Raw genomic sequence first — 16501 nt, 5'->3', positions numbered from 1 at the left:
TACAGGAAAACATTCCTGCCCTCTGCCATTAGACTCTGTAATATATCACCAGACTGTAACACTGCTGCACTGTTGTTGCTGCGGTTGGTGATCTTGTGCACTACTGTTTTGTTTATTTTTTCCTACTTAGTTCATTTAATACGATTCTATTTAGTGTATATACTGTGCATTTGTATTACTTTATTTTCTTAAATGTAATAGGTCCTGCTCTGTTATTTTATTATATTGTATATATTGTGCATTTTCCATACTTAATATTTCAATTGTATTGTGTAACCCTGTTTGCTGCTGCCACAGACAAATTTCCACTTGGGGATGAATAAAGTATATTTCTATTCTATTCTTCTTCTTCTATTCTTAATAATTGTGGTCAGAGGAATGTGCAGAGCAGGTATGTTAATAATAAATAGGAAACTAAAGGGTAATAATAATACTTTTATTAAGTGAATTCAATAACTACAAAATATTACTAACAACAATAATAAAGTAAAAACATAAATACACTAATCAATTAAAAGTAGGAATTCAGTGTGTCTTTGGATGTTTTATAAATGCGTCACACTTTTAAATGAAATAAACTTTAATAATAACAGTTATAAGTGAGTTCAATAACTACATAATAATAATACAAATAATAATACTACTTATTATTATCATTATAACAATAAAAATAATAGTAACATAAATAAGTAAACGAATTCAATAATATTAAGAGATTCAGTGTGTCTTCGTCAAACTTTTTAAATTGAACCACTTATAGAAAAAATTACTGACATTGTAAATAACTTTTGTATACCAGTTGTCTGTATTATGCCTCACAGTTGTCTCATTTCCGGACAGCACGTGAAGGACCCCCCCCCCCCCCCGCTCGTCTCCAGCAGACCAGAAGAAGAAGTAACGTTAGCGGACTAACAGCCAGCATGGCGCTGCTGCTCGGTGCGGTCGGAGTTCCGTTGTCTCGTCTTCGTGTTTGCTTTTACTCGAGTATCTGACAGAAGTATATTTATACTACAACGTAGTACAATGTACACCGTGTGACGAGAGAGCGTCGCTCGTGTTTCTGCTGTGAACACAGAGAAGTGGCTACAGTGTAGCTTCTGCGCGAGAGAGAAAAGGCAACAAGAGGAGGAGTCGTGTTGGTGAAGAAGAGGTGAGAGTTCTTCTTCAACACTTTAATCATTTACTTCTTCTCTCAGAAGTTAAAGAAACATTTGTTTAAAGTGTGAACGCTGTAACAAAAACAACTTCCATTTTTTGTTACTTAAAAATGCGACGACATGAAAAAGTAGCGAAGTTTCTTTAATGTGCTAGTTTTTAATATCTCGCGATATTATAAAACACTATCAGCTGAGTACTACTGTCATTAAAAAACAACGTCACGTGCGTTATCAATACACGTTTTTAAGTCTGGTAAGTGTTGCGTAATATTGACATATTTTACAGCTGTACACACGAGCAAGATTTGAGTTTTTATGTTTTAAAATGTATTTTTATGACATAATACAACGGGCTGATTTGAAGTATTATTTATTAATCACCAGATAAAGTGAGTTGACTTGGATACGTTTCCCTCTTCAAAGACAAATCACAGGCTCTCACTGCTGTTCATCCTGGTGATGATGATGATTTATGTATTGGTTTGTTTGAAAGGGGACTGTGCACATTAATAAAAACATTGCTGTAAATGCGCCAAGAGGCAGATGTTACACAGTAAACCTCAACACAGAATATAAGATTAAATATACAAAGTTATGCAATATTGAGCCTTTACAAAGCATGCAGAAACAATGAAAGAAGTGAGAACATTAATATAAGTAGTATCTTTATTCAGGAGACTCTTATACTACGATGTCAACAAGACAATGTAGGATAACTGTGTTAACATTGTTATAATATTATGCTGCATTGTTATAATATTATGCTGCATTGTTATAATATTATGCTGCATTGTTATAATATTATGCTGCATTGTTCTGCAAATCTCTTCATTCGAGACTCTGATGACGGCAGCTTTTTGTTTTTGCCAGCTCATCACTTCGCTGCGGTTTTGAATGTGGACAGCTGGAGGTGTGATGTTTCCTGTGCTCAGTGAATGAAGCACAGATTTCAGCCATATGTGATGTGTGTCGTACGCTGACGATAGTAAATAATGTGGATTGAAGTTCCACTGCAGGAAATCAGTGTTAGAGCAGAACACAACACGAGCCTCAGAACATGAAGTCAACTGTTTGACATTACAAAAAGTAATTGTGTATCTGCTGCTCCTAACATGTATTTAATACTTTAAAACTCTTAATACAGGACATTGCCACTTTTAAATAGGAAGATGATCGTGTTGATCGCTGTTTCAGCAGCAAAAGTCATGTGTAGCGAGAAATGTAGCAGTGTGGACGTAGCCTAAGACGGAGGTAATTTCACCAAATTGTGTCAACATCAAGTGTTTAAACTAGGCGGCAACCTCCGGTTCTATCAAGTGAAGCAGAAGTGTGTTAAAGCTGCATTCTCTCTAGTGTCCACCAGGGGGCGACTCCTCTGGTTGTATAGAAGTCTATAGAAAATGACTCTACTTCTCTCTTGATTTATTACCTCAGTAAACATTGTAAACATGAGTTTATGTCTCAATCTCTAGTTTCAAGTCTTCTTCAATACAGCATGATGTTCATTTAGTACATTATGGTCCATTTAGAGTCACACAGACCATAAAGCAGGGGATGCTTTAGGGCGGGGCTACACGCTGATTGACAGGTCTCTACCAGAGACGTATACGGCGTCTCTACGTCACTCCTCCTCAGTCCAGATATGGTCACTTCCTGTTTACTGGTTGTGAAAAAAACATGCCGACGGCCGTAATCCAAGATGGCGACGGCGACATCGCCAAACTCTAAACTTATCAATATGAATATGCTCCAGCCATATCCTAGTTTTAGTTTTTTAAAGAGCAGCGGGCCACAGTCTGCCCACCCCGGGCTTACTATGACCTATTTCTTGTGTGCACACTAACAGCTGATGACTGTGCATGTCTGGACCCTGTTTTACAGCTGATGCAGACGCCATGGCCACAGCTGAGGTATGGGAGTGACGTGACGGCGTTCTGGTCCTGCTTCCAAACACAAACCGTGTCGGCCTCATGCCTCTTCTGCTGAAGTAGTGGCGGAGCAGCAAGAGAATGGACGAGTCGGTGCTGCTGGATTTGCTCGAGTGCCCCGTTTGTCTGGAGCGCCTGGACGCCTCGGCGAAGGTCCTCCCCTGTCAGCACACCTTCTGCCGCCGGTGCCTCCAAGGCATCCTGGGCTCTCGCGGAGAGCTGCGCTGCCCGGAGTGCCGGACGTTGGTGGAGTGCGCCGTGGACGAACTCCCCAGCAACATCCTGCTCGTGCGCCTGCTGGACGGCATCAAGCAGAGGCCTCGGAGGGCCTGGCCCGGGCCGGGGGTCTGCACCACCAACGGGACGTCCGGAGCCGTGGCCCGAGCGCAAGGCGGCGGAGCCAGAGACCAGGGCACCCCGGGAGCACAGCCCCAGCGAGCTCAGGCTAAGAGCACCCTTGTGCGGGTCAGTATACTACTCGCTGTGACCGCACACGGGTCGGTGAGCACGAGTCTGTGTTTTACCCGTTGTTTGGGTCGAGCTGCAACAAAACAGAAAATCTGTGTGGATTAAAATGTTGCATTACTGGCTCTCTCTAATCTTTGCTGCGGATTAACTGTTATCATGGTGATCCCACAGCCAGCCAGCTGACCGGCGGCGCTGACGGCGAGTGGGCGAGAGCCGTTAACGGTGGAGCCAAACAAACGGTTCTGTGTGTCTGTGAGCCGGGCTTCTCCTCTGAAGCTTAGTTTCTACGAATAGTTAACTGACAAAAAGAACCTCTTTACATGTCTGGGGATTACACAAAGAAGGTCAGCTCATGATCTACAAACAAGACGTGTTAAACATCTACATCTGAGTCAATGTTTACCAGACAAATCCAATGAATTACAGCATAGTTTGTTTATATTGCATTTAATACTTGACTCGTTTCTTTACAGAGTTTGTAAAAAGGCAACAAAGTAGTTTATAAATATGAGATATAAGATTACAGTTCATGATAACCCCTCCTCTCTCGTGGAGGTTGGTTTATGGCTTTTACTGCTTACACCTTCAGTCTGTGTTCATATCTCTGAGTCACACTCGTTGTCTTGTTGATTCCTCACACTTCATCAGAGCGTCGAGTGTGAACCGCTCATGCTCCAAGCAAAAGCCTCAGAAAGGTTCTCTGCTCTCTTAGTTGCTGCACAGTTGTTGCACAATATGTGCGCTGCTCTTGAGATCCCTGCTGTGGTGTTGCTGGTGAGTGGATGTGAGAAATGCAGGGTGTGACTACGGCTGGCTGTTTTAATCTGCAGTTGTAAAGCATGGTTATGAGAGAGAGAGAGAGCGAGAGCGAGAGAGAGCGAGAGAGCGAGAGAGAGAGAGAGAGAGAGAGAGAGAGAGAGGAGAGAGGAGAGAGAGAGAGAGAGAGAGGAGAGAGAGAGAGAGAGAGAGAGAGAGAGAGAGAGAGAGAGCGAGAGAGAGAGAGAGAGAGAGAGAGAGAGAGAGAGAGAGAGAGAGAGAGCTCCTGTGCGCTCAGTGAAACGTGGGGAGAGTTCAGTGTTGATGTGGAAACAGGAACACGTCGCGGTTGCGTTCGTGCCGCTTTAACGTCCTTTACTGAACCTTCACCGCCAACAAAAACCTCTTTTCCTTTGTGTTGTTTACCCTCCTCTCTGGGAAAGTCAACACTCAGTCAGCATGTCTGTGCTGCTGTGCATTCGTCATGAAAGTCCAAATCACACGCGTGTGTGAGGCTGTTTGCTGTGGAGTTAGAATGCATGAAGGAACTCTACATGAAGGCTCACTTCAGCTTACTTTGTGATATTTGGGAGCAAAATGTTTCATGTTTTGGTGTTTGAACAAACGTTACGGACGTATTGTCTCATAAAGTACAACAGTGCAGAACTTTAACAAAAGACAAAGATGTGCACAGTGGTGCAGTGGCGTCAGTGTAATGTTCCTCCAGAAGCTCTTCTTGTTTTACTCTCGTCTCTACGAGGAGGACATGCAGGATGTTCTCTTTAGTAAACATCCTTCATTTATGTTGATTTCTTTTGGCTGGAGGACGATGACAGACCTGAGTTTTGCTTCAGGAAGGGGAATTTACCTGCAGCCGCTTTTATTTGAGAAGGCTGAATCATTAGTTTTCAGACCGAGCGGTGAAATACCCGGTAATTCTTTCACTGAATGAAATGTTTGAGCACTGCAGCTGTATCTGTGGTGTCTTATAAACCCACATGACAGGAAAACACATCAATCTGTCCTCCACCCGCTGACAGCAGGGTGGAGTATTTGTTGATTGGAAATGGAAAACCAGGCTCTAAAAACCAAGTGGAGGAACCTCCGGGCCCCTCGGAGCTCCTCTGCTTTCCACCTGAGGGAGGATGAGGTAGATGAAAAGGTGTCGAGGTCTTCTGGAGAATCACTGGAATGTCAAAGCGCCGATAATGTGTCCGCCTTCACCGTGCAGGTACGGAGATCAGAGGGCCCGCCTCCTTTACCTCAGAACATCACTTCAGAGGGTTCAGGCTCGTCCTGGAATTTCCCTCCGTTCTGGAAAAAGAACCCGTTTGTGTGAGATAAAGAGGTGGACACTCGAAACGAGCACGTTATTTCACCTCTGTGTATAGGCAGGCATATGATCCTCACACACACTCACTGTATGTGTGTGTGTGTGTGTGTGTGTGTGTGTGTGTGTTCATTCATTCCTTTTCCTTGCATCTCCAGCCAGAGCTGCAGTGAGGACGTATTTTTGGAGGCAAACCAGGAAGTTTGCGTCGCACGATGATATTCTGTCCGTTGGATTTTTGATTATTCCAGAAAATAATCTCTGCAGCAAACAAACGTTTATGATGCTTACAAGCTGTGCGAGATTCACCAAAAAAAAGAATCTGGGGACAGACGGCGACGAGCAATGAAAGAAGGAGCTGAGGGTGTGACCCGGGGGGGGGGGGGGTCAGGTCAGGGCAATCAGCTTTGATCTCTGCCTTTCATGTTCAAACAAAACGTTACACCTGCACAGCCTCGTCTGGTTCCCTGTCATCAGCAGAACGCCTCAGGAGTGAGTCCTAAACACACTCAAGGCATGACTCAGCACTTTTTACACTTCCTGTTCCCTCGTCTCAGAGTCTGACCGGTACTAGTACTCTGATCTAGTACTCTGATCGGTACTAGTACTCTGATCTAGTACTCTGATCGGTACTAGTACTCTGATCCGTACTAGTACTCTGATCTAGTACTCTGATCGGTACTAGTACTCTGATCCGTACTAGTACTCTGATCTAGTACTCTGATCGGTACGAGTACTCTGACCGGTACTAGTACTCTGACCGGTACTAGTACTCTGATCCGTACTAGTACTCTGATCTAGTACTCTGATCGGTACTAGTACTCTGACCGGTACTAGTACTCTGATCGGTACTAGTACTCTGATCGGTACTAGTACTCTGACCGGTACTAGTACTCTGATCCGTACTAGTACTCTGATCTAGTACTCTGAGCGGTACTAGTACTCTGATCGGTACTAGTACTCTGACCGGTACTAGTACTCTGATCGGTACTAGTACTCTGATCGGTACTAGTACTCTGACCGGTACTAGTACTCTGATCGGTACTAGTACTCTGATCGGTACTAGTACTCTGACCGGTACTAGTACTCTGATCCGTACTAGTACTCTGATCTAGTACTCTGATCGGTACTAGTACTCTGATCGGTACTAGTACTCTGACCGGTACTAGTACTCTGATCGGTACTAGTACTCTGACCGGTACTAGTACTCTGACCGGTACTAGTACTCTGATCGATACTAGTACTCTGATCGGCACTAGTACTCTGATCGGCACTAGTACTCTGATCGGTACGAGTACTCTGATCCGTACTAGTACTCTGATCGATACTAGTACTCTGATCGGTACTAGTACTCTGATCGGTACTCGTACTCTGACCGGTACTAGTACTCTGACCGGCACTAGTACTCTGATCGGTACTAGTACTCTGATCGGTACTAGTACTCTGATCGGTACTCGTACTCTGACCGGTACTAGTACTCTGACCGGTACTAGTACTCTGACCGGTACTAGTACTCTGACCGGTACTAGTACTCTGACCGGTACTAGTACTCTGATCGATACTGCTCATGGGTTCGGTTACTTATCGATACTCTTATCGGTTCTCTTTGATTATTTAGTGAGAATAATAGACAATTAATGAAGAAAATAATCCACATTTCTTTGTTATTGTTGTATAAAAAGCCGGAGACAGAGAGAGAGACACAGAGAGAGAGAGACAGACAGAGAGAGAGACAGACAGAGAGAGAGAGACAGACAGAGAGACACAGAGAGAGAGAGACAGACAGAGAGAGAGAGACAGACAGAGAGAGAGAGACAGACAGAGAGAGAGAGACAGACAGAGAGAGAGAGACAGACAGAGAGAGAGACAGACAGAGAGAGAGAGACAGACAGAGGGAGGGAGGGAGGACGTTTGAGACGAGGACGTCTCACTCAGGAACTAAGAAAGTACCGACAGGAGAATCGATATCTTTTGACCTTAGGTTATACTAGAACCAGCTTTTGGGGTTGCGTCCCACGGAGGTGTTGGGACCAAAAGGGACATGTTTAGTCCCCCCCCCCCCGCTCTCCAGTTGTCTGACACTCTGCGGTCGATGACTCACCTCCGCGCTGCTCCGCTTACATGATGTTTTGTCTCCCTTCTCTCGCCCTGGTTGACTCGTATGACAGTATTTTGTTCACACAGATTGAGAAGAGATCGCGTGGTGGTGGTGAGTGGAGCCACCGGAGCCGCCTGGGAGTCAAAAAGGTCAGGGTTCAGGAGTCACATCGGCCGGGGTGAAGAATTAGAGAGAGCTTTCTGTGGATGTCTTCGGTTGTCAGTTGACTCAAAATAGAGATGTTTGTTATTTTTATAATCGCTTCCATCTTCGTCATGTGTGTGTGTGTGTGTGTGTGTGTGTGTGTGTGTGTGTGTGTGTGTGCCCTCAGCTCTCGAGGATGTAATTAGGTCATTGTCTCGTGTTTGGTAATGAGATCTTTATACTCGGAACACTTTTATTCTTTTTTTTACGCCCCCCCCCCCCTCTACCTGCCGTTACTTCTCATTATCTATTTAATTTTTTCTGGTCCTATTTGCTGCAGATTGATTGTCCTGATGTTACCCACAAGACACTGCAAAGATCTTTTATGTTTTCGTTCCCCGGTTATGTCGGTAACTTGGTGCGTTCTTGTCCCGTCTCTGTTGGAGTTGATTTATTCCTCCAGAGTAGAAGAATGCTGTTTATGGGTTCCTCATGTTGAGGTATCTCGGTAACATTCCTGTGCACCTCCCTTCAGTCTGAGGTCGATGAGTCACGCCGGCCCTCTTTGATGACATCATGTTGCTGACCCCGTCATGACACCCTCACACGCTGCCCACATGCTGGCAAACGCAGACGTTCACTGCTTTCCACTGGGAATCCTTCTCACCAGAGGAGGCTCCGGTCATTCATTCCGCTCTCAGCACGCTCGCGCTCTCCTCTGTTTCCCACGGAGGTCCACCAGTAAACCGTGACCGGCCTCTGGGCAAGTGCGTGTCAGGGATTGTGGACCTGTAATTTTCCTCTCATGAGACACAAGCTGTGTTGTTTTTTTCCTCCCATATTTCTGGACGTACCTCCTCCCTCCTGGCTGGAGCCTGTTCGAGGTGGAATGAGATTAGAGTTTCGTGAAGTTACCCGTGTGTCTGCAGCTCTGGCTGTTATCTAATACACTTTGAGTCCGTTTGCTTCTTGTTGACTCGTGCGGTTCCTCAGCAGCAGGTTATGAACAATACTTCTCAGTGAATGGTGTCAGACTGTGCAGCGCTCCAGACTCTGCAGAGTCTTACGGAGGAGTTCATACTCGTACTTCTTTATTCTCCTGCTGCCCGTGTACAAATGGTACGCGGGCAGCAGACGTATCGATGCAGCTCGTCGACGGTCATCTTATCGCACGTGTAAATAGTTGGTCACACTCCGGAGCCCTGCTGTGTTATCAGCTCATGGGAGCGGGTCGATAGTGAGAGGTTATCGCACCACCAACTCGTGAGCGGAACATAACGAGCCCCCATCCTGGACTCGCAGTGGAGCAGAGCCCGTCCCATCATGCATTTGGGGGAAGAGTACGAGGAATCTGCAGCTTGAACACGTCTGCGGTCTTATCGTCACCGTCTCTGCATTCCTTACCGGTCTCACCGTGTTTTGGGAAACGTCCATGGGGAGCAGTGGTCCGCTGGGGGAAACACGTCCTCCATGCGTTGGTGAACATAACACCCGAGGGGAAGTTCAAAAGACCCAATCATGCGATTAAGGGTGTGTGCACGTCTCTGTCGAGACTTTCCAGACACGAAAAGGAAGGAGGTGACTTGTTTTTGCTCAGTCTCCTTTTAACCTCTTTACCCCAGACTGAGGGGGGGGGGGTGGAATGCCGTGAGTAGTTGCAGGTCAGTGTTCCTCCTCTTCACATCGGTCTCGTCTCGTCTCGTCCCACCCTCCGGCTCATGTTCACCTTCTTCAGTAAACCGTTCTGAAACGCGTATGTTACGTGTGTTACTGACTTTCGGCTGCTCGTTGGTGTGATGGTGGATTTTAAAGGATGGAAGAGGTTCCTGTGTCCGTCATGTGTATGAGTTCTGTTGACGGTCGTTCATGCAGTGCCGTGTCCTCTGCACCCAGAGCAGACTCAGCTGGAGCAGCTGTATCATGTTGAAAACATCTTTTCACGCTCATCCAAAGTGCCATCGACCACGTTTACATGCTGAAAACATTCCTTATTCCGAAACGGACAATATTCATCAGAACCTGTGCTCACGTGGCTTATAAAGAAATATTCCTCTAGTGAATCCCACGTCGACGCCATTCTCTGCTGTTTGATGGCTCGATGCCCCGACATGTCCTTTATCACGGAAACATGTGGAACAGTGGAACGGCGTTTTGCTTCTTTGCATCAAAATATGTTGCACCGTGTGAACTCGGCCTCCCTCTTTCATTCCTTCAAACAGCTTCTCGAAAAAATATATTTGCTCATAACCAGAAACCTGTTGATATCAAAGTCCTTCATGATGTTTCTCCTCCTGATCTTCTGACATCATCTCCTCTCCAGCTCTACGAACTGTTTGTTTGTTGCTTTGTGTTCAAAGCACAGAGCTGCTGGTGAACAGGAGAGAGACGTAAAAAGCCATGACGTGAACTGATGATCACATGATCTCTGTAGGGTTTTGTTAACGAAGGTATGTGTGAAATTCTGGGTGGTCCACCAAACCTTGGCGTTGTGATTGGTGGGCTGGCATTGGTCATCCACGGCCGTTTGACTGCTGGCAGGCTAAGTGTTCAGTTCCCATCCCTGAGGCAGAGGCAGGAGGTTCTTCTGCTGGGAGTTTCGTTTTCAGTTGTTTGACCTCTGACCCCCGGGTTATTACCGGCTCTTGATGCGTCTGCTCACGAGGTTCAGAGGTTCAGTTCATCTGCATTTGTCCCCTGAGTGACATCTTTGTCCCAGCTGTGAGAAGGCAGCGCTGTAGTCCAGAGGATGGGAAGCTTTCCTACTTCAAATCAAAGCGATTATGTAATAAGTATCACCCTGGGCTTCCTCAACAGACTCTGTAGATGGCTAAAGTTTATATGTGTGGTCGTTTGTCTCGGGTCATTTGGGTTTAAACAAAATGCAACTTAACGGACTGAATTGCAGGTTTCTTTATTTGAAGAAAATCATTTTATCAAGATGTCTTGTCCCGATGTCTTGTGTAAATGTCTCATCATTCCAGATGTCCAGCTGCAACTCACCAATATTTTCAACATCGGTTATTCTGCCAATTACTTCTTAACTAATTGATTCGTAATTTCGTCAGGAAAAAAAGTCACAAAGTCAGATGATCCAAAACCCAAAGAGAGGGATATATATATATATATATATATATATATATATATATATATATATATATATATAAAAAACATAGAAAGCAGGAAACTTTTTTCAATATTTGGCAGAATAAATGTCTTATTTCGTATTCTTTTAAATGTCTCTTTTCCAATACAGATGGTTACAAAATGATTCATCTGTATTTATTATTGTGGAAGAAAATGGCATGAATCTTGAGCGCCTGTGGTCTCGGTTCCTCTTCTTGCTGACGGTGCGTGATTAATTATTGAAGTGGACTTGAATGGAAGAGAGGGCTGACAAAGACCGGGGGGGGGGGTCATCCATAATACACCGTCTGCACACACAGGTCCCACCACGAGCACTGACTAGAGACCTACTCTCACACTCGTATCCCATCACACCTTTCTCCTGAATGCACTTTGAGCCCAGTTCTTTCCACACCCACAGACCGAGCAGCGCTCTGTGTGTTCTAATGACTCACAGGCTGATTTTAGAGCCATTTAAACGGCGCACACCCACAAACGGACCTGTGAGTTGAAACGTCAGCCAACCCCCCTGTGTTTCTGTTGTCCACGGTACAAAGGTGTGCTCTTCAGTCCAACAGCAGAGCTACGAGTGAAAAGAGACAACAACGAAACCGTGAGGGAACAAGTGAGAGACGTGTGTTCATCAGCCGTACATGGTGCGTGCCCTGTGTACATTAATGGTCATGTGATGCCTGATGTCAGGCGTGGCAGGATGGACTAGATTGTTTCTGAAACTTTTGTGGATGTAGCGTGAGTTCAGGCTCTCGCTCCAAAAGCGCGATGCCTCACTTTAACCTCTTGACGCACGGTTCCAGTGAATTACTGGGTCAACCTAACTTTCAGCCGCCGCTCGTGAATTTCACTCTGCACACATGGACTACACTCAAACATTTCCATCTTGGGCCTTTTCACACACGTGAGCTCATGCAGGACAACGTTCCTGAACACTTCGGCCATGGACCACATGTGTGAAAAGGGTCTTCGGTTTTCACCGGAGATGAAGGAGAGCGAGGAGCTACATGTGACATCTGAGGCCGAGTCGAGGGCGGAATGGACAAATGCACTTTCTTAAGGAAGTGAAAAAGGGTCGGTGGGAGCTGTGCAGATGCAGTGTTTGTGCCTCGGCCCTGAGCCGGTACTGCGTCAGTATCCTGGCTTTGTTTGTCCACTGTAGAGGCGTGCAAATACCAGCCAATGCAAGCAAATACTTCTTCAGTTGCCCGCTGTAGTCCGACATGCAACACTGGGCGATTGTAAGATACCACAGCAGTGGAGGTGGCAGGTTTTGATTTGAGATTCAGCGACCCGGTTGACCGGTTCCTTGTCTGATTTTCTCCTCGACTTGCAGCTCTCTGCGTTTAAATGGAAGTCTGCCTGAGCGGAGCAGGTGGCTCGCCCTGAATGACTAAGAGGAACAAAAAGGCCACAGACAGTGCACGCTTTCACCAGCACAGCAGAGAGTAATGTGAGGAAGCGCTTAGTATTCAGCTCATATTGACTGGTACTCGATACACAGATACTGTGACATTTGTGAACTAATCCCTCTGTAGCTTGGATACAAGAGAACTTCCTCTGTGCGACTCCTGTCTCAGTGCTGATCCAGGTGATTAAATACCTCACACATCAAGGTGCCGCTGAGGGTGACACCGTAGGGCCTCGAACCTGTGTCGCGGTGTAGTTTTGTAGAAAGGACGGTAACGGTATATTCATTTTTCAATGTAAATGCTTCTGAAGCAGGAGAGCACTGGATCAATAAAGCAGGTTATATTTTACTTACTTATTGTCATTCATAGTTATTTGCATGAATTCAAATGAACAGGAAATAAATGTCTGAATATAAACGCTTGGCGTTAGTAGTTGTGCTGATGTATTATAAGCTGGTTAGAGCTCGCGTTAGAAAGTTAAACGGCTCATAATTCATCTCTAATATCTATTTTATGTTGCTGTGAAAACATCTCCTTCAAACTACTGGATTTATTCAAGTTCATCGCCCAAAAAAACATTCAGGATTACCTGTGAACGCATCACGATGCTGCCACTGTGTGCAGACGTGTGGTGATCAGCTGATGGATCGGTGCGTCTCTACCGGTCAGCACGGTGTGCTTGCTTTACCTCTTTATACCTTTTTGTACCTTTGAGCTTACGGTGGCATTGCCGATTGAAATAATGTTTGATACCTAAACATTCTATGGATTAGTGATGTGCCTATTCCTCTGGAAGTGCATGAACACCTTTTCATTGCACTTGCAGGATGCAACGTTAGCTCGTCTCCAGTGAGGGAGTTTACGAACTAAACGCACTCGTCTTGCCAGCGTACATTCTGCATTTGTTGGACTGATTTTCTGATCCCTAAAGCATGTTGGACTCTTGATTCTTGAATGATTTGTTATGTTTATCGTCTGATTGTCGTCGGGGCCACCGACTCAACGTCCATCCGTCCACAGAACCGTATCGAGGCCGCGCTTCTCCCCGACTCACTTTCTTTTCAGGCTTTTTGAGCTCGCACTGTTTCTCTCTACGCTTTCTTCCCAGTTTGCATCGAGCTTCCTCGCTCTCTCTGTCTGCTCTGAAATGTGAGTGGGTTCCTGTGAGAACAGTTGTTAAGCCCGGTCTATGATCTGGCACAGAGTTAAGAGTTCTGTTCTTTCAGTCGAAGGCTGGGTTGATCCCGGGGCCACCCAGAACTGGCCCCCCCACTCGTCTGAGGCCGGCCAGGTAAAAGAAACCAGCCCCGTACGCATGAGGCTGCACAAAGAGATGTGCTCGTGGTTTCATGCAGTTGCATTTTCTTACAGTAGAGCCGACACACACACACACACACACACACACACACATACACACGAGAGCTTCATGAAAACCGCATGTGTGACAGCTCCACAGTGGGTTGCCATGAATCCATAAACTCTTCCTGCTGAAATGCTTTCTTTACTGATCACTAATCTGGAGCTTACTCGGTGCACTCAGCTGAGAAATGTCTTGATTGTGTGTCCATGTGGTGAGTGTTTCTCCAGACCCCACCACCACGTCTTTAGGTGGTTTGAGACAGAAATCTCAATGCAGTTCCTGCTTTCTGCACATGGCAGCCTGATGTATCCTGACTCCAAGAAGCATGGCTTTGATCATCGGCTCGCACCCAGATTACCCACGAGCCCCCAAGCTACACCCCAAGGTCAGCCACTGGCAGTGAAGCTGTACATTGCTGGGGTCAGTGCCTCGTTAGCCCGGAGATCGTGTTTAACTGGCACCCAGCAGAATAGACACCATTGTCTTCTGTTAGGGTGCTAAACAGCTAACCTGTTTGGTTCAGATAAAACAAAGTCGGGTCCGTTTGTCTGGTTGGTATTAAAGTTGTCAATCGAAATGTGATGCGGACCGAACACCCCGACCACAGGACTTCAGCAGGATTTCTGAAGCTCAACTACTCGGGGTGTCGCGGTGTTGTTCCAGATCAATAGGTCGGAAGCTCTTCTCTATTAACAAGTGTGTGACAAAAATCCCACGTCCGTACGTAGCGTTGCCACCAGCCATCTGTACAGCTCTTTAAATTCACTTTAAGAAGTACATCTGATTCCCCACGTGGGTCTCGATGAAGCAGGATGACAGTCGCCAAAAACCGTCCAATCAACAAGTTACCCATCAGTCTGTGTAGCTTTCCTCCTTTTGGTTCGTGTCTAAAGAGTCAGTGAGACTACTAGGAACCGGACCAGAACTAAAACGCAGCAATGTATTATATTTCCCTTGTTCTGGACCCAATGAACCCAACTGGAGAGCACCGTTGGTGTGTTAGTATTGGGTTAACTGAGAGACGCTTCCACCGGCCCATTAGGGAGGAACAGTAGGAGAGTTTCTTGGAGGGCTTTTGAAAACTTCCTGTTCTTCTCACATCCAGGCTCCCATCTGGGCTCCAGACGGCTCTGAGTGTTTTCTTGCCCGTGGACTAATGTGCGGGGTCTGATTTGCTCTGTAGTGAGAGAAACAAACAAGCACAGAGGGTTTGTCGGGTAAATAGGGTAAAGCCCTTGGAAAGCCTGAATGGTTTATTGCCTCTTTCCCTCCTGACAAATGCAGTCAAGTAGATAAATGATTCCCACTACGCCGGGGGCTCTTACATTTTATTGATTCGGATCTCTGCTGCTTGTTGAATCCGTGTATTGAATTCGAGTGCTGGCGTAGTGGAAAGTTGTCAGGCAAAAAATTGCCGTTGGCTCATAATTTACCCAATTGTTGATGTCTAATTTATTTCTGACAGTAAAATCGATACCTGCCAAATTAAGTTAATTTATCACATTGATTCACAAAGCCTGTCAATCCAATAATTTCATTAATTTACGATATTTCCCGCTGTGGTTTAAATACAACCAGATGATTGTTGGAAAAGCTCCCTCAGTGTATAACCACAGGATGTGTCTAAGAGCCATGACGGCCGTCGCCATCTTGGTTTTTGGCCGTTGATATCTTGTTTTTGTTTGTTTTGCAACCAGCCGGGACAAAAGAAGGAACCCGAACGCTGAACGGAGACAAATTTTGTCGACCAAAATAAACATTCATAATGTGAAAACATTCTGTTCGTGTTTAAAAACACAGACAACTCCCAGACCGGACAACGCTGTAGTAGAGAGCTGTCAATCACAGTAGCCCCGCCCTAAAGCATCCCCTGCTTTATGGTCTGTGTGACTCTAAATCAGGGGTGTCAAACATACGGCCCGCGGGCCGGACCCGGCCCACCACGTCATTTTATGTGGCCCACGAATCCGCCAGCAAAAAAAAAAAAATAATAATTTTTTTTTTTTTTTTTTTTACAAAAATTTAAAGTTAGATGTGAAAATAAAAATATCCCCATGGTCGAAATTATGAGATAGAAAGTCGAAGTGATGAGATGGCATGTTGTCTGTGTGCCGACATTAAAACTATCACAACAGGTGGACAGGAGATGCAACAGCCCATAAAGAGGATTTCCAACAAGTTTCTCAACATGCGTACTTCTCTGTACTGAAACGTCATCAGTCTCAGCCCAAGTACTGTTCCAATTCAAAGTTCACATCGAGCCAAGCACGGCCCTAATGCCCGGATGTGGCTCGCTCTGCCCATTTTACCCGGGATGCATCGGAGGTGACTTGTCTGTACTTGGGACAGCCAAATATCCCAGAATGCATTTTGCACCAGCAACAGGAAACAATGGCGGAGGAGAAATCACACAACTGGAAGTACGTGTTGTGGAAGTCACAGATATCCCGGGAAACTAAACTAACTATGTTAGGAGTACCGTAGTTACATTTACACCGTCTTACATTTACAACCGGCCCTTTGAGGGCGACCGTGATGCTGATGTGGCCCCAGAGTGAAAATGAGTTTGACACCCCTGCTCTAAATGGACCATAATGTACTAAATGAACATCATGCTGTATTGAAGAAGACTTGAAACTAGAGATTGAGACATAAACTCATGTTTACAATGTTTACTGAGGTAATAAATCAAGAGAGAAGTAGAGTCATTTTC

General features: G+C 45.6%; 1 protein-coding gene across 1 annotated transcript in view; it reads left to right on the top strand.

Moving 5' to 3' along the window:
* Positions 1-911: 911 nt before the first annotated feature.
* Positions 912-16501, top strand: part of sh3rf1 (SH3 domain containing ring finger 1) — a 36422-nt gene continuing 20832 nt past the window's right edge. Inside the window, exons 1-2 of the mRNA XM_079267745.1 lie at positions 912-1150; positions 3039-3550. Of these exons, the coding sequence (XP_079123871.1) occupies positions 3167-3550 (384 nt within the window). The 5' untranslated portion in view covers positions 912-1150; positions 3039-3166. The remainder of the gene's footprint in view (positions 1151-3038; positions 3551-16501) is intronic.

Source organism: Melanostigma gelatinosum (genome assembly GCF_949748355.1).
Source record: "Melanostigma gelatinosum genome assembly, chromosome: 4".
In the NCBI taxonomy this organism is placed as follows: domain Eukaryota; kingdom Metazoa; phylum Chordata; class Actinopteri; order Perciformes; family Zoarcidae; genus Melanostigma; species Melanostigma gelatinosum.
The sequence above is the reverse complement of the archived record's forward strand: the minus strand, read 5'-3'. Positions and strand labels throughout refer to the sequence as shown.